Raw genomic sequence first — 21,847 nt, forward strand, 5'->3', positions numbered from 1 at the left:
GCCTTTTCAACCGTGCATGTGGTGACCATTGCCAAAACATCGTCCGCACTTCCGACCAGTTGCGATTCATCGGACATCTCGAGTAGTAGAAGATTATGATATAAGGCGCTACAAAGGTCCGAGTCCCGTCGCTAATGTTACCTTCATTCTGCACTGTCCTTCAATACTCTCGTAGAATTGGGCACGACCCTTTAAATAGTTCCACAACATCCACTATATAGTGTGAAGAAGATTTTCTTGTGCCTCAAGCATATTGTACCTCCTCGCAGAATTAAAAGCGTTTCTTAAGTTGAGGGTCACAAGGAGCACCACTCGCCGACAGTTTTGACTCTATGTCTCAGCTAGTTTTAACGCTTGGAGCACTTCCTCTATGGCTTCAATTGTGGATCGCCCTGCTCTAGAACCATATAGTGTGTGTGAGTAGTCTCCCACAGCACACATTGCGTCAGTTAGTCGTGGCTTGATGAGCTTCTCAACTAACTTCCTCGTTGTGTCTATTATACTGAGCGGACGATTTGCTGACGGCGCCTGTGAGTTGCCTTTGCCTTTGCTCATAAGCACAAGTCTCGCAACCTTCCAGCGGGAGGGTATAGCACTGGCTGTCCAACATGCGTTGAATGTACCAAGTAGTGAATTCGCCTTGTATTTACATAAGATTTTCAATATGTAGCTGGAAATACCGTCCGGTCCTGGTGCTTCTATGTCCTTCATGGACAGGACTGCCTCCTCTATTTCCTTTGCAGTGAAGAGTGTGCATTCCTCAGTACTCACTCCTTTATCGGCAGCGTCAGTTTCGCTCTCATCTTTGGCAAGCATAACAATGGATTTAATAAGTAAAATATGAATAATATTATACAATAAATAGGTTCGTCACGAACTGTTTCTGAAGGTAATTCAGATTTAAATGTCATCATATCAGCAGAAACAATTCAACGAAGATGACGAAGCGATTATTTACGAGAAAGAGCCAAAGTCATGAAACCCTTATTATCAACATGGCTTACGAGGTAACATCTAGATTTTGCAAGAGGGATGAGGTGATCCGACGAGTCCAAAATCAACTGCTTGAGATCAAGTAGTCATGAGTGGGTGCGGAAAACTCTCAGTCAGGAAATTGCAGCCATATCATGTAAGGCGAACCTTTAAATTTGGCGGAGGTTCGATAATAACGTGGCCAGAGGCGTTGGAACACTTCACAGAATCTAGTTTGACGTGACTGCTTCGGACGTTGTCTTTCAGCAAAACGAAGATCCTGAACAGACTGCCAAATCCCTCTCTGCCTAGGTTCAGAATACAATCAAAGGTACACAAGCGCGAGAGATTATCGAAGAACTAATTACCGTTATCGGTGATTACCGTTGCAAATATGCTACAAAAAACGGCTTCCAGGTGGTCGAGAAAGATGCTAAGATTAGGCAGCACGAAATTGTAGTGTCGTTTGATGTAAAAGCACTCCGAGTGTACTCATCAAACAGGCCCTACACAACCACAAAACAAGGCTTAACAAATACCTCAACCAAGGAAAAGAGAGAGAATCGCCAATATACAAAGCTAGCGTCAATTTGCAATAGTAAAAACTAGCCCACCTTCCGGAATGAATATTACAAAACCACCGCATCCGCGACAATGGGTAACCCAACCCCCCTCTACTAAGCGAAATGTTTATGGCAGGTCTGGAGGAACAGCGTGGGATTGCGTCCACCGTTTGGGTTAGATGTGTCCGGATAGTTGAGTGGTTAGAGCACAAGGCTGTCATCTGGAAGGTCGCGGTTAAAATCTCACTGGCGACAGTGGGATTTCTATCGTGATTTGACGTCGGATATCAGTCGGCTTAGCTGTGAATGCGTACCTGAGTCAAATCAGGGTAATAATCTCGGGCGAGCGCAATGCTGACCACATTGCATCCTATAGGGTACTGTAATCCTGTACTGTACCGTTACGGTCTTGAATGAAGTGCTCTAACACACTTCAAGGCTCTGATCCAATATGGATTGTTGCGCCAACAACGTATTTAGTTGATGATGAGTCATCGTCGACAGATCGATGTTGAAGTTGTTCGGAGAAATACCATTCCTGGACATCAACATAATTAGAAACGGGGAAAACTTCGAGTCATTCCTAGTAGCTCTTGCCATTCATACCAGTATAAATTCGCGGTTTTCCATAGCATAATATACAGAATTGGCTTATATAAAAAACACCGTTAATAACAGGAAACAACAATTGGGTAGTTAATTGAGTTCTAAGAAAGATATATTTTGCGCTTAAGAAGATAACAAGTCGAGAAACCGGAAGCTGGACGCTTGAGGTATGAAAGGTTTTGTGTATTTCTTTTATAAAAACATTTGTATGTGCCTTGGTCCGATTAGTACATTAGTTTACACAAAACCTTAATAAGCCGATTTTAATAAGGTTTTGTTTTACACAAAACCTTGAAGAGGTTGCCGTCGTGTCAAAATAATCAGAAAAGAGAACAGAGGGAAAGACATGCTAAAATTTATGTTCTTAAGTTTACTGGATTGAATGAACATTTTAAAATGTTGGTGGTACGTTGACCTGGCCAGCTCTAAGTCAAGACTTGGGTCCTGTCGAATATGTCTAGAAAGTATTCTCCGATATTGTTTGTGATGAAGAACATTTTAAAGATATAGAAAAAGAAATTGAAGGCAGCGTAAAAAGCAAAATCATGAAAACCTAAAAAAATTTGGCATTATCAATGTCTGATAAATGTATCCCACTAAATGAAATGAGCATCAATGCAATAAGCAAATAGAAAAAAATATTTTGTTAAGTTTCTTAATAAACGTTTTCGTTGCACCACCATAATTGAAAAAATTCTCAGCCCTCCATTTTTTGTTATATTTACCCTTTTTACTTCTTTTTGTTTAAAATTAGTACTCTATAGTCGTTACATTTAGGTTGACATTCATCTGGTCAACAAAAATGGATACGTTATGTATTATTTCCACCAAAAAAGTAGACTGTCCAAGAATTTTGCACCGCATTATATACCCCCTATACCCGTTTGTGATTGATAGACTCCGAAACCGTTCAATCGAATGTGGATACATACAGTGGAACCTCGACTATCCGAACTAATTGGGACCGAAACTAGTTCAGAAAATCAAAAGTTCGGAAAATCAAAATGTGTTTTCTTTTAGACAAGATCAAGCAAAAACAATACCTTTTCAAATAAAAACTGTACAGTATATTAAAATTTAGCAAATATATTAACGTTGAAATATAAAACACCTAAAAAAAGCCCAATGTTTTCTTATATTATTTGTTCATAAAATCGTCGATTTTTAATTTACGAACGGATGGATGGATGGCAGCCAGGCCGGTGTCATTACTGCGATGGTGTAGGTCAGGACACCAGTGAACGAATTGGTGGACCTCGGCGCAAAACCGGGATGTCTGGAATTCTTTACTAAGGCAGGCTCATGCCGGATACCGGTTGGTGCGCCGTTGATGATGATAAAGTCTCGCAGCCGTTTGAGAAAGAGTAGTTGTGGTAACATTTTTCTTGTCTCTCGAACCATCCGACATCCGTCTCAAAAACGGGAAGTGCCTCTGCATCGGTTTGTCCTTGTTGGCTCTTCAGGAAGGATCCAAAATTACTTTCAAGCATTTCGTAGATTGTTTTCAGTCAAAGAATCCCAAGCATTGGCTATCACATAGCACTAGCGCTTTAGGTTTAGTGCTTTCGAGGACGCAACGACGCTACCTTCAGTGCCATCGTCTAATAGACTTCATCTTATTTCCGGTACATTCTTTTCATTTTTTCGATGACACCCTGGCTCATGGGTTGAGTTAAAGGTGTAACGTTTAGCGGCAGCTACATCATTTGAAAGTCCCGATCGAGCGAATTTAGGGCTTCGTCAGATAGGTGTAACAGTGTATTATTTAAGAGAAGCAGCACTTTACCGGGTTTATTGCGCTCCTGTCGCTACTTTTTTACGGTTTTTAGAAAATCGCTTTGGTACCATTCGACGAATAATTTCACGTTCATTGAGGCGCTCTTTTGTGATTTATAAGTCACGGGTAAGTTTGTGATGTTTTTGAAATACCGCGGTTTCTTGAATTTTCCGCTAAGCAATAATAGCTATCTATGAGTTTCAGCGGCGTGAGCACACGTCATAGCTGCCACCCAATTTTTGGACATCTTGGAACCCCGTGCGACAGATTCTTGGCGAGATGTAAGTCTCGTCTGCATCGTCGCAAGTAAGTCCTTCTAGTTTCAAAAACGACTGAAATGTCTTCTCGAATTGTTCAGCCGCACTTGAATACGCTGATATGTACATATAATACATATATGTAATAGAAAAGGAAAAAGCCGGCCTTAAAGTTCTGATATGGGCGATGTCATTGGCTTAGAAAGAAAATTCGGGTTCGGGATGAAAATTATGCGTAAAATAAGGCCGGGGTGAGAATTATGCGAAAAATGAGGCCGGTGTGAGAATTGTAGGGTTCTGGAGAAATAATTATTTGCACCCGCCTATTATCCCTTTTAGTCATTGAAATTTCTATCCGGGAGAATTCTCCGGGCCGAGAGAAGACCCCTGTCGTCAAGCGCTATGCAAGAAATAGGTACATTACGTACATACATACTACAATAAAATTACGCGCCGAATCTCCGTAACAACTTTCGATGACGCTCGAGACCTAGCTACATAGGCAGCGAGCGACAAATTCGTGCCTTCATTCGGATAATTGAGTGTCTAAATAAACTAAGTCCGCGTTCGGATAATTGAGGGTTCGAATAAGCGAGGTTCTACTGTATATGTATTTTTTAATGAAGAAGGTTTATACGCTATATACGTTGCTGTAGTTCGCCAGTAAATGACGCTGCAAAGGGTCAATTTCTACGCCGTTCACACGATCACCATGAAAATCGGAGCACATATGTGGTTTTTAATGAAAAATATTTTGGTGCTGCTCATGTTTTTGAAAATTATTCCTATTTGACGCTAAAATGAATCAAATAATGCAACTTTCAACCAGCCGCCATAACATATAATGACTGTTGATTAGTGAGACATTAAATTCTGAAAATTATTGAAAATTTCATCTAAAAATCGGACACCGGAAGATCAAACACACATGCGCGACAACTGTCAGCCAGTAGAGCTGCTGCAATATCTGACGGGCGAGACTCCCTACAGGAAGCAGAAGGAATCAGAGCCTACATCTTTCAAGAGCTGCTGAAACATGAGAAGAAAAAGACCCAATCTGAGAGTATGGCCAGATCAGAACTTCTGTGTTCTGTGAAATATCAGAAAGGTGAGATGCACGATATGATAACCCGGGAGTTTCAGCTTCTACAACAAGAACTGCTAATCTGAACAAAAGAAATGTAAGAAATGCCTGGTATGTATTATTCCCCTGGTAAGGTCAATTTGCCCCGACCGACTGAGCTACGAGAGCTACTTCTAATTCATATTGCTGGAGCTATCCAGAAATGCAAAGACTTTTTAACAGCATATTCGGAACTACAATGCATGCTTCAGATAGCACTGTTTGGAGCAACGAATATTATAAAATATGGTAATTTCACACCCACATTCAAAGTGAAAAGACAGTTAAGTTTTGGTGGTTTCACTTGAGTACTTACCATATCGGCCCAACCCTGTCCTCTTCGGACATGGATTGATTTGAAGATCACATCCAGAGCCCGGGTATGACTGGCAAAGCGGTACTTTTTTATACAGAGTGCCGGGTCAGCATTCACACCGGTTGATGCTAGGCCTACCTAAAGCCTCTTCCGCAACTAAGGGGGTACGGCGGCCGAGTGATACAACGAAACTCTATGCTTCAGCCAGCAAGTAGCCTGCACTCAAATGATCACAAGGGGGCCACCGCAAAAAAAAAACCCGGCTGAGAATATATCCCTCAGGAATTCCCTTGAGACATATACCCTTGGAGGTCTATACCAGTTCCCATCATACCAGATATGAAGTTTTGTGGCCGGAGCCACTTCATGATCAGCAAGTTAATGTAAACACAGTGACTTCCGATACTTGGAGATTCTACTGGCCACTTGATGTTGACTAAACTAATAGTTTTACTCATTTGCATCCTCGCCACCTCTGAGCATAAAACTCAGAATGCTGCAGCTCTATCAGTACCTGGTCTAAATTCGCAATGTTTGCAAATATACATAGACAGAGCAAAGTCTGCCAGATTTAGCTAGTAAATGAAAAAATTTAAGTTCCAAAATCCTGTGCGGAAAAATTTATCCCTGTCAATGTTGGATAAATGAAGCGCAATCGATTTTGACGCGTAACTGTATATCTATATCTAGTATCTGAACGTGTGGAATTTTCTCACTTGTCCTCTTATGGACAAAAGACTGTTGTAATTACAATACCACAACAAGGAAATCCAAGGCCTTGGTGTTTTGTTATAATAAGGAAGTTTTATTCAAATTGAGCATTAAATGCATTTACTCTGACAATTGTAGTCGCTATTACACCTAACGAGGCTGATTCAGTATCTAATATTGAAAGTATCTATGTACATGCGTCTATCACCGGCAACAGATGAATACTTGTTGTTGGAAATAGCAATTGTCATACCATTAATGGACTTTGCAAGCTAATTTATAGCCCATAGAGCAATCATTGGCGAAGCTGATGTACCTTAACAATATTTTCGCCATAATAAAATAATAACCAGTTAGAAAAGCAGCTGCGGACAATGATTATCGTCGTCATCTTTGCGCAAGTGTATTGACCATCAAGTGACCATCGTCGTACGGAGTCTTGCTGGTTTTCACGAAACGTTTTAAAAGGAAATTGGAAGAATCTGTTCATGTGAGAAATGATCAATGATATGAAATATTTTATTATTTATCGCTGAAAGTATTTGGCGTGCGTGAAATTCCAATGTGAAATATGACAAAGCGTTTAGAGAATTGGGAAAATTTGCTGCAGCAGCCTAGGAATTCGATAGAAATGATAGTTTGGGAAAGACTTTCACTAAGAGGACGTTTCCAAATTTCTAAAAGGTTGTTAATTTCCGCATTTACGAGAGGTGTTCATAAATTCAGATGCTTATATTCAAATTTTCCCGTTTCGAGTACTTAGAGACGTCGCGATAACAATGAACGAAGTATGGGTGAAGCCCTAGTTCCTTTAAAATATACGAAATTTTTTCGCAATTCATTTTCGAATTAAGAAAAGTTCATTCCAAACATTGCAAAAACAGCCAAACTGGAGCGGTTATTGAAAGAATACATATAATCAGATTTGATAAAAATTTATATCTGAAAGAAAGGAAGTTAATATGATAAGGCTTTCAATTATTGCACTTCTTCAATCCGTTAGAAGGTGAAACAGAAAGCTTGAGTTACATGCCCTTTCTAGGAAGATCACTCCTTTTATTTGTAATTATAATCACATTCCGTTTTCACAGAAATTACAACAAATTACTTCCACCGTAAGTTGCATTGCAAACTGTAAGCATCTTCATTCCATTTCTTCACACGAGTCGTAACTCCCGTCCATTGTCCTCTTCCTCAAGCAACAAGTGAACTTGAATAACGAGAAATTCCACACTTATGGGCACCATCCGTGGATAAAAACGAAGAATTCCAATTTCTTTGCTGAGTATATCAAACACTTGAATAATGCACCGAATAAGGTTACCAGTACCTGTTTTCGATTTCAACTGAGGATGGATCAGGTTCCCGACAAGGATCACTTTCGCTGATTAATACACCGTTGAAGTCGACGTGTGTACGGTGATATCTTACGAATTTGACGAAAAAAGTGGCCTGCGGCTCCTGCAGTCGCCATTCTTTGGAGGCTGCATATCAACCTCCATGAAGAAATCGAAAACATGAAGTAGCTGGGATAGTTCATTAGTTAACATGTCCAAGAGATGTTTGGAATTGAATGCGCTAATTGTTTTACTAGTCATGACTTTAGTAATGGCGGAGTGAAAACGATGCTCGTTTGGAAGCAAGTGCAATGACATAAGAAAGCTAAATTGCCGGAAGGTGGTAAATGCTCTCGAGCGTTTTTTATTAAGTATTTGTAAATACGGAAATTTAGCAAGGAATCCGGGAAAGAAACTTCATGCGCTTGGCATGGGTATAATTGAAATTGAAAGTGTTGCTAGCCGTTTAGTACATCCTTTAGGATTGCTCTTTGGGGTAACTAACATTGGCTAGGAAGCAAGGGGGAGATCAGCAGGGTAATTCTTTATTATAACGATGGATAGTCAAATATAATTGAGAATTTCCATTTTAAAACAATTTTCTTATTACAATTCAGAGATTCCTTTTACTGGTGTTTTGAAAGTTCTCATCACGAAAAGGTTGGGTTGGGATCCTTTCGAACTTCCTAAACTTCCTTCAACGATCCAAACGGATATGCAGTTGCACGTATTCCAGCTGGTCTCAATAAGTTTCTCAAATCTGATTCACCTTATTAAGAAGGGCGATGACATTTTTTGGGCGGAAATGCCGGGATTTGTTTTCATTTATCCAGTAGTTGTTACTGATAATTCTTTGGCCGTTCGGGAGGCACTCGACGTTATGATATCAAGTCGGCAAGTATGCAGATGGACACTTCAGATATGAAAGGTTTTGCATATTCCTCGTATGATGACCTTTGTTTATGACTGTTTTATTTGCATGTAGCTAAACAGTCGATTTGGCACCGCTTCGCAGTCTAACTTTATTAATAATAGAATAGTATGCTTTCCAGTAAAATTTTGTAATATCGTATCTCATGTTGTGAATATATTTTGTAGTTAAGCAAAAATGAAAACATGAGAATCCACAGCTCTTAACCTCGGTAGTCGAACGACCACCACTTCATCATTTGAGGCAGTTTTCGGGTACATAACGTTTCGATGCCCAATATTTTGACTCGAGCACGTTTTGTCAGGGATCGTTTCGTTTGGAAGTTGATAATCTTCAGTTTCCGCTTCATTTGTTTGAATATCCGCATCCTATCAACAAAAAATATTGCGCTGGAACGGTGAGAAAGAATGAATTTAACAATCCAGATATTATTACCTTTATAAAATAACGTTTGCTTCCAGACGAACTTTTCTCTAAAATGGCTACAAAAGTTAAAAAGAAATCTGGTGGACATATGGGAACTATGAAATCCCACCCATATAGGAAATGACATACATACAATGAGGGATGTAAACATTATTTTTTCCTAATAGATTCGTTGGGGATATCAAATGAAAAGTCTCAATTGCAAATTGGGCAAGCAATAAATTTATCTGTATAAATTTAAATTGCTACAGGGCTTATTTTCTGAAATTACAAAATCCAAAAATCTGAAAAAAAAACTGAATCTAGCGCTTATATGAAATCTAGACCTTCACTTAATAGTGGAAAAACTTTTTGAAATTGACCGGAAATCCTGCTTTAAGTTCATTCGAGGAATATCTCTATGCAGTATAGAATGGGATAAGATATCATAATTCCTAGCATAATGCTGGAAAGTTTCGTGGAAATCCGATTGTTAGTGTAAGTTACAACAGTGCAAAATATTCAATTCCGTGCAAATTCACTGCATTTTAAGTCAAGGAAATAAGATGCTGACATCATAATTAACGAGAATAATTGACATAGGGGTGATGTCAGATATATGAAGAAGCAGCTACTCTCCCTGTTATGCATCTGCTTTAGGTGGCCTTTTGCGTGCTTGCTAATAATGTTGAACTCTTAGTGTAAAGCGTATGAAGCTGACTTTTATCGATCAATCCATAAGTCATCATCATCATCATCAACGGCGCAACAACCGGTATCCGGTCTAGGGACTCCAGACATCCCGGTTTTGCGCCGAGGTCCACCAATTCGACATCCCTAAAAGCTGTCTGGCGTCCTGACCTACGCTATCGCTCCATTTTATGCAGGGTCTGCTTCGTCTTCTTTTTTCATCCTCATCCATACGGATTAAGTGACCCGCCCACCGTAACCTATTGAGCCGGATTTTATTCACAACCTGACGGTCATGGTATCGCTCATAGATTTCGTCGTTATGTAGGCTACCGAAGCGTCCATCATCATGTAGGGGGCCAAACAATTTTTGGAGGATTTTTCTCTCCAACGCAGCCAAGAGTTCGTAAGTCTCCGAGGAATACATGAGGACTGGCAAGATCATAGTCTTGTACAGTAAGAGCTTTGACCCTATGGTGAGACGTTTCGAGCGGAACAGTTTTTGTAAGCTGAAATAGACTCTGTTGGCTGACAACAACTGTGCGCGGATTCTTCATCGTAGCTGTTATCGGTTGTGGTTTTCGACCTTAGATAGGAGAAATTGTCAACGGTCTCAAGGTTGTATTCTCCTATCTTTATTCTTCCCGTTTGACCAGTGCAGTTTGATGTTGTTGGTTAGTTGGTTTTCGTCGAATAGAGGACAATTTAATTTGTAACTATGGACAACCGGAATTGTCATATACTCAAGGTAGGTATCGGTTAGGTAGTAAAGTATCAGTGGCTATTCCGAAGAGCCCGATTAGCGATGTGATGAGCCATTTTGATGCCATAAATTTCTAAGGCCATGACTGCTTTTATGAAAGCAAGGAGACGGAGTCCAAATGGCTCTGACCTTCAGTGACAGCCCGCAGCATTCCCGAAGAAAAGCAGCTTTCCCGCCCTGCACCTAGAGATCTCTAAGAATGGTTTACGTAGTGTCCGTAGCGCGACTCTAACTACAGCTGGGCAATCGTAAAGGAAGTGCCTGGGGTTTTGCCTCTCTTCTCCGCAACTTTGGAAGTTCGAATTGCAGTGTATGCCGAGTCTAGTCGCATGGTCACCTAAGGGCCTGTATCCCATACAGATCGCCGTAATCTTGTATGCATTTGCATACGTCTGGCACAAGAGCTCTCGCAATTGGGTTTTGTTATAGGTGGGCTAAATCCTCCTCGACTTGGCATAAGTGGTGAGCCTTCGTCATCTGGGGTCCGCGGGTACTAAATAGTGCGAGTAGATTCCACCCTTGACAATCACCAGCGGGGCATAGGCTATACCTGGTGGAGGTATAAGAGGGTGTAAGAGGGCATTAAGAGTATCTGCGGAGCACAAGTGGTTCCTTGAATCCTATTAAGCTTCGTTCTATTGTACTTCTTCTTCAAAGTCTCCCACCACACAGTCTCATAATGTCACCCATAATGGAAGGAAACATCCCTGACCCCAATATCACCAAGTCGTCATTATACCCCACCACATTCAGCCCGCTACTGTCGAATATCCGTGAAATCCCGTCCATCATAACCAGAGCATTGGAAAGATCGCGCCACCATAGGGTGTACTTCTGTTCACAGCTCTGATCAAGTGGCTACCTCCCATATTCCACTGGATTATCCTGGTACGTAGCATGGATATTATCCAATACGTATGACTGGTATCCGACATTCAGTCACGATAACAAATCACTGCCACCAGTGAGATTTGAACCGCGGCCTTTAGCAACGACAACCTAGCGTTCTAGCCGCTTTAGTCATCCAGACCCATTGTTGAATGTTCCCTCTGTATCGAGGAAGGCAGCTAGAGTATACTGCTTATACTGTAGTGACCGCTCAACCGTGCCAATTGCCTCGAGGTGAGCGGTTTTGAGGTAGACGTGCTGAGAGTTCAAGAAAAGTATTCTCTCCATATTTCTCCTTAGGTGAAGTTCAGGACGCGCTTCGTGGACTCATGGCCGAGCCTGCTCGCTTTCGGTGTGGACACCAATCGTCTGCAAAGCTGAGGTGCGTATCCCAAAGAGATACAGCTCCGGTAACTCTTGACACTCAACGGCACAATCCATTCTTGCTGCTTATGGAGAATGCATTATACCTGATGACATGATCTGGATGGGTTCGGAGATTTATATGCAGAAAAGCTGTTGATAGCCCAGTGGATCTTATACTCGATAATTACCGATTTAATAGTTTCGCACAAAGAGAGTGGTTGCATGTCCTTCAAGCAGTCCTCCTTGCTGGCGAGGACGTACGTCTGAACCAGCAGGTCCAATGCTTCAACAGAAGATTCCGTTCAAGAGTCTTCCGACTTTTTAAGAAAGAATGGGATGCTGAAGTTTCAATGTTCCGAAAATGATTCACCCAGGACTGTCTCCCGGCAGTCTTGATGGCCTTGTATGGCTGCCAATAATTGTGCCTATAGTATATGTTGACTATCTTCTTGATCAGATTCCTGAGGCTAGACAGATCTTCATTTCATTGCGGTGCAGTCTTCTTGCCGTATGTTATTTAGTGGGATACGAGAATTTAAAGGCAATTTCCAATGCCTTTTCCAGAGCTCGACTGTTGATCCTAGTTCGTCTGTCGTGGCAATTTTATCAATTCGTGCACCATTTGGTCTTGATAACTTGATCAAGTCTCCTCCAGCCAATTCTTTTGGGGTCCCTGAAAGGTTTGGAGACCTTCGCGGCGACATCTAGTCTGGAAAGTATTCAACTATGATCTGAGAAGTATTTAGGGTCAGACACTCTCCAGTTCTCTACCCTAAAAATCCTATTGTCTGTTAGTAAGGTGATACCGAAGACTTCCTCCCAGTTGTCACAGTTCTCCGTGCTGGGAAAAAGGGAGGTTACTCCTGTTACACACCGATAGTTACGTATTAATAATAAAATCACGGAATGACTTACCTCTTCCCTTGACTTCCGAGCTGTCCCAAAGCGTATGCCTTGTATTGGCCTTTGCAGCCTATCTACGGGTTGGCTTTCTTTGCTGCTATGGTGGATCTTCAATATTTCAGTCTTCCCGGCGGAGCTGACTGGTCGAGGAAATATATACGTCCCTGCCCGCGCCTGCTCTAGTTTGACTGCGGGTAGGTTGCTAGAATTCAGATCCGGACATAGGAAAGCGTACAGACTCTTCCTTGCGAGGATATGTGCTCTAGGTCTGTTCCGATCTCTTCTGATTAAGGCCTCCTGTACTAATATACGACATTTATGTCTTCCTCTAGGAGGAAGACAAGTAGGTTAGATGAAGCACATTTTGACATTATGATCTGATTGCGTGGGGAGGGGTTCGTCAATCCTCGTCGGACCACCCATCATCATCTCCTCTAACAGCTCGTCGGCGACGTCGACTGGTTCAAGGTCATCGTCCGGTTTTGTGGTGCTCAACACTTTCCCCTTTGCGTTCCTGATTCCGAACCGCACTTCGTAGGTCATGCACATGAAGTTCCTTTCATAAGGAAGCACCACCCTTTTTATACTATAGAGTCCACCGGTTTCCCGGTTTGTTTAAATTTGAAGTTATGTTTGGAAGAAAGAAAAAAAGAAAAGAAAGTTTTCAGGACCTTTATGCTGATAACGAAATGTACAGGTTTTAAGAAAGTATCAGCTCTAAAGAAAGTATCATAGTGTTCTTTCACTTACAACCACAGGAAACATGTCACGATGATACGTCGTAGCGAAGTTAGTGCGGCTAGTTTGAGTTCGCCACTTTTCCCGGGTATTGATTAATTGCCATTTATCACATCGAACTATCTTGCCTTGGTTGACCCTTAGATAATTTCCCATCAACTGCGATGTTCAGACAATCATTGGCTAATGTGTCATACCATTGAAAGCTGTTGTCGGCGATGGGAACAACCCCATATTTACCGCCAGGTTGGTGTGATAATGTGGTAAATGGGGTATTATGCCAGGGACCGAACACAACATCTTTATCTACGTTATCGCGAGACAGCCTTCAGTGTCTTTGGTAGTCAACTAGCATTCGTTGGAGAAATGCACCATTCGCAAGAGCTGAGTTTCGTTGCAAAATAAAGTCTATGGGAACTGCATAGTGGTAAGCAGCAGTTTTACTCTTGAGAAGTTAAAATTTTGTGGATGCAACACAACTTAGGTATGTAGCAAGCACTTTTGCCACTTCATGGGTCATTTTCCGTGTGTGCTATCGAAAGATTTACAGCCTCCAGAATTCTCGGAATGGTCATCCGAACCCTTAGGTATATGAATCACCTTTATGCACTTACCAGACTGATATGCGGTTTCGAAAAATGACATATCCAATGGTGGTCCAATCCCCGGCAAGAAGTTTCAAACATATACAAACCTTTCAACCTTATTTTCATGGTCCCTCAGACCATCGTCATTAGAGGAATCTGTGTAGATATACTATACTCCACAAAGAAGGTACAGTACCCGAAATTCGAAACCGTGTAATGAACACTTATGTTTGGATCCCACGTTGAGCTCCATTTTTAATAAATTGGATCTTAAATTTGCATATCTTCTTCTATGTTTATTTCGTTAAGAAAGTCTTACTGATATTTGGATAATGTGTCGGTGACCAACTATTCAGTTTCAAATTTCGAACTTGAATCCCTTCGAGTTGCTTTTTACTATAAGCGGTGAACACCATGAATCAACAGGGGATCCGAAAATAAAAAATGGTTTGATAAAATGAGAACATACTATATATGCGATAAGATTCTTTCCTCATTTACAATTTTTAAATATAATAACATATATGTATCCTTTTTAAATTTCGACTATTGTGTAACATGTTTCTTCCAATCGTTACCAATACTACCCCAATCTAACTCAACTTTCTCATGGAATTGAATTTTGAGCGAGGTTTCCAAAATAAGCTACAACCAAAATCAGTTCAATTTTGCTGCAACCTCTTCATCCCATTCCAATAGCGCAAATCTTGCAAAATATTTTAATGGGCGCCTTTAAACTGGTCACTCCATTTGACGGTCAAAAATTTTGAGATCACTGGTCGTAAACTGTAAAACGGCTAAGTAATGACCGTTTAATTTATAAGTCACAGAAAAAACGGTGTAGGGTATTGCATCGCCTCTTACACCTAACTTGAGCCAACAGCTTACGGAGTCGTGGATGATGACTTAAGAAAAGTGATTCCAGGAGAAGACTCTTCAAGAAAAGTGACCATTGACCATGCGTGCCGACCGATCATTGTATATTGGACGTAACCGTCATGGTCAAATGCGTTAACCCTCTTGTATTAATTGAGGTACTCAGAAGGAAGCTGTAGAAGCTGTGTCATCACCATCTTCATTGAGAACCGAGAATCACACTGCCCTAGGAGGGTTTTGGGGGCCTGGTGCATACAGAAGCTAAGCAAATCTTTTCGTGATTGAACTTTGCAAAGTGAGGATTGTTAATTATTATTATCTAATGCCTGTTGCCACGATCGAATTTTCAAAAGGGTTAGAAAATATGGGTACTCGCTTATCACCAGGGAGTCCACAACCCGTTTCTTCCACGCAAACGTACCTACGCTATGCAGGGTACCCACGATTCCACTATCAAACCATGAGTCTGCCAATCTTCTTCGTTGACTGCGTCTTGCTAGTGCACGTCAGTATCTTAAGCCAGTCTTGACTTGCACAGCGCGTTAGCAAGACGTACAATCTAGCGGATACAATATTTGAGATATTTTGTATATAGTGTGGTGTGTTTCCCATCTGAAGATTGCCGGTCAGATTTGCTTCTTTCCTGCGTTCGACTCGCAACAAACCAAAATGACTCATTCCTTTTAGTGTGCGTTCGTGATGTAGTACTTGATTCGATCTTTAGATTCTTTATCTAAAATCTAATGTATCTGGTATAGAGCTGGTGCCATTTGAAGGCACTGCATCAAGTTTGTTCTGAAGACTTTTTGTTATATGAACCGTTTGGTTCTATGGTGATTAATGTGATTATATTTTTTTGATTGTTGTTAGATTCATTTTCGTTACATTTTTCTCAGTCAGCTCTTAAAGAATAACGAAGAAGACCTGTTTGTTGTTATTGTTGTTTTCGGTTGTTAGTTAGAAGTTTGTGTGTTACTTCTTCCGTTTGTGTAGACATAATATAACAGAGAATTTCAATCACTAAGTGACTCACCACAAAAGAATTATTCAGCCGGCAACCTCAAGTGATCTTGTTAAAGATCAATCCTAAGGCGATGCAGATGAAAAGTGTTCGGTGAAGAATATCGTTAAGGAGATACTTAAAACAACTAAACAGTGAAGAACTTTTTTGAGTATTGTTTTGTGACTTCAGTTGCTCGCCCAGTGAGACAAAGCAACGATTCTTTGTTATTGCTGGAACGTGCAAGACCGGCGACCGGTAAAGTGTGTATAACGTCTGCAAAGGTCCAGCTTCAGATATAGCGCAACGAAGGAGAGATGGCTGCTACTTTGCAACAGCCCCAGCAACACACCAATCCTCAATTGAAGAGGTTGGTTTATTCTAAGTACCGGGAAATGCTTGGCTCCTACAATGATAAAGCCAACACAATTATCCAAGCGCTACCGGCGTATATGGTCACAGAGGACAAAGGATTTAATTTCAATATCAGTAATGATTCCGAGGAAGACAAGGATGATGTTGAGTAAGTCGAAATTTCTTTATCTACGTAGCGTGATAGGGTAGTGTAGCTTAAAGTGCAGTTTGTTAAAAAAAGTATCTCAATTAAAGCAATCTAAATAGAAGATAAAAGACAAAGTAGTGAGGACAAGAAGACAAGCAACATTCAAAAAACAGCGTTTTCATACTAAATTCGTTAGAGGTAAAAACCATCTGGAATGTTTGGTGCCGAGAATCGCCAAAGTGAACTTGTTTTCAGAATCATCTGTACCCAGGACTCAATAATTACAAGAAAACAGGCCAAATCTTTGAATTCTCACCTGAAGGCGATTACTAAAGTCGGTTTGGTTGTTCAATGCCTTTTCCTCTTTCTTTTGTCGTCAACCCACCTTGACAAACGTCTACCATCACTACCTTACCATTTGCACGGTAAATGAGCCAGAAACCTTTTTAACACAGAACTAGATGCAGAACGCAATTTACATAGTTCCCAAAACCTGACCACAGTTTCTTCGCCCAACAGCAACAATCGGCGTCTTAGCGATTTTATCCAACCTTACGTTCACAGCGTGGATTGCACTTAATCTAGTTTCAGTTCTGTTGTGTTGCAAAAAAATGGTGAAACATACAAACGTTTTATGTTCCTATGAATGTATAGGCCAGAGTGTGAACTTGACGATCTGCATTGCACGTAATGTAACTGGCCAAGTTACTCGCAATGTTCAAAGTACGTAAGATACAAGCGCCCATGTGAACTCCACGATCTAAATCTCATCTGAAATTGGAACAATAAACTTGGCAAAAAGATACGTACATACATACTGAAAATGTAATTTACACACATGATTCTGCCTTAGACGTGTTTAATTAAGCGGCTTTTGTGCATTATGATTGTATGGCTGTAAATTTTTTTGACGCTAATTCAGTTCAAATTTATTATTATTGTAAAATTTGCAGAATCAGCACGAATTGCACAACCAGATTTTACCGTTTTTAAGGTTTTGTGGTCAAGTTCAATTCACTATCAGCGTTGCTGCCTCTAATTTTTTCTCCATTATTTCTCATTCATTCCCTCATAATTTGATGATCGGTATTGTATGAAGTTGATGAAAAAAATCCCATTCAGGCAATTTAGTACCATGAAATCCACAAATGATAAACCTCTATGCCATAAACAGGGAGAAAAGCGAGCTTCAACACCCACTTCATTAATCACACGTCATCTCAATTTCGAACAGAAGTTTCCGAAATTACTGGAAACCGATCTTCTCAAACCTGCCAGACTAGAATACATATCTATTTAAGAAGTCCTGGGGATTCTGTAGTATTGTTCTGTCAGCCGTTTTGGAAGCCGTATCCCAGGCAGTTTCCGATATCCGAGGTTTTCTGTGATTGTTTCGTGTAGCATATTTGCAGAAACATCGCAGAAAGTTCATCCCCCGGATGTACAGCCATTCTCAAATTCGCAATACCACTTGCACACAATGAAACATAATTCCATCACTATAAGCAGTTTTAGCTTCATTAAAAATCTCAACCGGAGGCAGGGAAAAACCTTTAACAACGCTGTAGCGGATGACGCCGTGGGTCTCGTTTTTGGCAGGCGATTCATCATCATCAACTGCGCAACAACCGGAATCCGGTCTAGGCCTGCCGTAGTAAGAAACTCCAGACCTCCAGATTTTGCGCCGAGGTCCACCAATTCGATATTCTCAAAAGCTGTCTGTAGCCCTGGCCAATACCACTACTCGATCTCAGGCAGGGTCTCCTTCGTTTTCTTTTTCTACCATAGATGTTTCCCTTATCGAGTTTCCGGATGATCCACGTCACCTGATAATGTGATCAGCCCACTTCAACCTGTTGTGCTGGATTTTGTCCACAACCAGACGTTCGTGGTATCGCTCATAAATTTCATCGTTATAGAGGCTACGGAAGCGTTAATCCTCTTGTAGGGGCCAAAAATTCTTCGGAGGATTCTTCTTTCGAGCGTTCTTGCTACGAACACGGATCTCCGAGGAATACATAAGGATTGCAAAAATAACTTTCTTGTACAATAAGAGCTTTGCTCCTATAGTGAGACGTTTTGAACGAAATAGTTTTTGTAAGCTGAAATAGGCTCTGTTGGCTGTCAACAACCGTACGCTGATTTCATCGTCGTAGCTTTTATCGGTTGTGATTTTCGACTCTAGACAGGAGAAATTATCAACGGTCTCAAAGTTGTTGTCTACTATCATTATTGTTCTCTCTCGACTTGATGTTGCTGGTTTTTTTGTTTTCGATGCCGACGTTGCCAGCATCTAACATACTTCGTCTTGCCTTCATTAATGTGAAGCCCAAGATCTTGCGTCAATCGTCGCCTGCTCGATTTGAATGAAGGTAGATTGAATATCTCTCTGTTCTTTCCATAATGTCAATATCGTCAGCATAGGCCAGTAGTTGGCTGGACTTGAAGAGAATGGTTCCTCTTGCATTAGCGTTTACATCGCGAATCACTTTTTCCAGAGCCTGTTTAAAGAGGATGCATGATAGAGCATTCCGTTGTCTTAGACCGTTGTTGATGCTGAATCGAGTCGAGTGTGATCCTGCTACTTTCATCTGGCCTTGCACATTGGCCAGGGTCAGTCTAGTTAGTCTTATCAATTTCCAAATATTCTCATGACCGTGTAAAGTTTTTCCTGGCTACGTTGTCATAGTCGGGCTTGAAATCATGAAAAGATGGTGCAACTAATGGCCATATTCCAACAGTTTTTCCATCAGTTGTCGTAGGGAGAAAATCTGATCTGTATGTATCTGTAGAATGCACATCGAGGTGTGTAAAACATCCTACTGACGTCTTGTTGGTAAAACTTCCGTGCCTGGTGCGGTTGCTCACTGTACTTTTCGAGTTTACAAATTCGCTGGTTCTTCCCTTTTCTATCTGCTACTTCTCCATTTGACTTCAGCAGCATTTTTCCTACTAACTTACATTCATTGTCGAAACAATCGTTCCGTTTTTTGTTGCGAAATCATTATCCATCGCAGACTGGAATAAAGGAATGATAGTCAATATTCGGGATAAGGACACCCGCTTTAATTGTGATAATTGCCGCAAAGATAATACCTAGAATAATCCCATAAAGAATCTTGATCAACAAAGAGCAAGTTGGTCTCCGTTCTAGACCCTCCTGTACTTATCGCATCAATACCTTCCGAATCATTCTAAGTTCACGTTCGAGAAGACGTTTAACAGCATCAACGTTTTTCGAATCTTTCTGGGTTAATGTTTGAAAAATTTTCAGCAGCATCAATAAAGGGTGTATCTGAAGTACTTGAAGCAGAAGGGAGATTTCGGAGAAACTAAAAGTTATCATCAGAATAACATATGACCGGAAAAATTCCACATGCTGCATCGAGGAAAAATCTTTAAGGAATTTTTAATCTCAAACGGGGTCTACCAAAGTAGTGATTTATCGCCGATTTTGGTTATTCCTTCTGGTTAGTCGGTAACGTTACCCATGCAGTCTTAGCCGGAGGACGTGGGGAGGTTCAACGATCGTAGTCCATACTAAATATATGTCCTTTAAGACGATATTCGCTTATTTTCTCACCGAACTGAGGGCCTACCAAATGGCTCTGGATTCGGAAGAGGCGATAAACAGGATCGAGCTGAAAATAAATTCAAACAGAATTAAGGCATTTAGGCTGGTGGATTAGGAACAGCACTTAAAAAGCGGGCGCTACAGTTAATTGCAGTTTTCGTTAACACCTGTCTCATTTGCGATATGAGTACTCTGCTCTGGAACAAGCGGCTTCAGTGTTCAGGCCAGATATCTATGAACGTGTTGATTAGAAGGCGTCACTGATCGTGTTGCCTATGTTATGAAGTGCAATCCATTATTCCTAGAATGCCAACTCAATGGGTCGTCCTAGATTTACGAGGCGCGGAACACTAGAAGTATAGTAGTATAGGTTTCTCTTGAAGTCATTTCTGGGAACCAACAACTATGACACGTAGTCTGTCGTAACGGTCGGGTTTTGGAAACGTCTTTCGAATTTGTGAAATGTGTGATTCTCTTTTTGACAGCCGCGAACCACAATTCCTTCGAAGTTCCTTTAAGACGAGAAAAGCCAAAATTTTTTTGCAAAACAGAGAGGAGCCCATTTTTTTTTTTAAATCTGGCCAACATGGTCTTAATCTTGAATTTTTGCATGCAAGTCATTGTTCTTCGCTGGGAAGCATTGTCAGCATTAAACAGCGACAACATATTAAGCTATTTTGTGTGGAGTTGCCACCAGGTGCTGCTGAAATTTGGCGGACTGAACGAAATATTCCTGATGAGGAACCTCGCAGACTGGCATGCCGAGGTGACTATTCACTGCCAAGTCTCTTTGAAGGGTACAATTGCTAGGATTCACGCAGCCGAATGGAAAAAAATAAACTTCTGCTTCCGCTAGAGCGGTATTTTTATGTCTCTTACGAAATCGAACATGAAAATCCTAGTATGGCATTTAACGGAATCCTGCTTGTTAAACTACCACATGGAAAAAATTGAAGTGGTTGTTTCGGCTATATGCAGCTAGTGTGAGGCGGAGCAAGGGACGCCCTTTCACTTCATAAGCAGCTGCCCGGCCTCCTTATGTCTCAGCCAAAGATACCTTGCTAAGGTTTTCTTCAACGAGGGGTCTGTACATTCTCTGTCTTTGGAGAATGTTCTTAGTTTCGCGAAAGCTTGGAAAAATATGCATGTATGTAATATGGAATTCTCCGAGCTGTAAAATATCGATAGGTGGTTTAAAGCGCTGAGACCCAGAAAAGCCCACACTTTCACGTATTCACGGGTAGTGGAACCTTATCCCATAACTAAGCACTTCTTTCGGTGGGAAGTCTATGTACAATTTATCAGACTTATTGTGCTCCATATATAAAGTTCAGGCAAAATGTTTTTTGCTCAAATTATACTTTTTGAAAAAATCTCTTTTGGTAGTTTGACAACATTTTTTCACAACTTTTATACCCAACAAATAACATATGCTTGTCGCTTTTTTTCCTCGAGAAAACTGTCGAGCACTAACGCGGTTGTTCGCCTTTGCTTCTGATACCGTCATTGATTCTATCATAAAGGTTGTCCCTTTTCTGACCATAGTGAATATTAAGTTTGAAGTGTTCAAATAACTAGAATCCAGAGAATTAACTAGTTCTAGCAATGGTGGTTCGGAAGGGTGACTGGGCTTATTGCTGCTTGTTTAGAATGCATTTATTGTATTGTACTATGTTCGTGGATATTGTGAAGATGTGCGATTATAGGGTCCAGGGTTTTCTTCCAAAGGTTGCTATTATTCCAACTTTCTCCAAAAGATATTCAAGTTTATGTTCACTACAAGGGCATCTCACTTTTCCTTTGGCAAGAATGTGTGAATTGTAGATCTCCTATTTACGCCTTTGTGGAGTATAGCGCATGTATAGCCTTTTTATGTTATTTTGTGCCTTATTTCTCCGCTTCTTTCCCTGCACGATCGCACTTCTTGACAGCGGCCGGCCAAACCTTTTCTTGGAGAAATTG

General features: G+C 40.9%; 1 protein-coding gene across 6 annotated transcripts in view; it reads left to right on the forward strand.

The window, feature by feature from the left end:
• Positions 1-21,847, forward strand: part of LOC119652564 — a 149,364-nt gene that overhangs the window by 34,924 nt on the left and 92,593 nt on the right. For 3 of the 6 annotated variants that reach the window (XM_038056775.1, XM_038056773.1, XM_038056774.1), the window contains exon 1: positions 15,333-16,332. The exons of 1 other annotated variant lie outside the window; for it this stretch is intronic. In XM_038056775.1, the coding sequence (XP_037912703.1) occupies positions 16,127-16,332 (206 nt within the window). In that variant the 5' untranslated portion in view covers positions 15,333-16,126. Of the gene's footprint in view, positions 1-15,330; positions 16,333-21,847 lie in introns of those variants that run through there. 2 more of the 6 variants (XM_038056777.1, XM_038056772.1) reach the window with 2 other exon arrangements.

The sequence above is a fragment of the Hermetia illucens genome, chromosome 3 (assembly GCF_905115235.1).
Source record: "Hermetia illucens chromosome 3, iHerIll2.2.curated.20191125, whole genome shotgun sequence".
Taxonomy (NCBI): domain Eukaryota; kingdom Metazoa; phylum Arthropoda; class Insecta; order Diptera; family Stratiomyidae; genus Hermetia; species Hermetia illucens.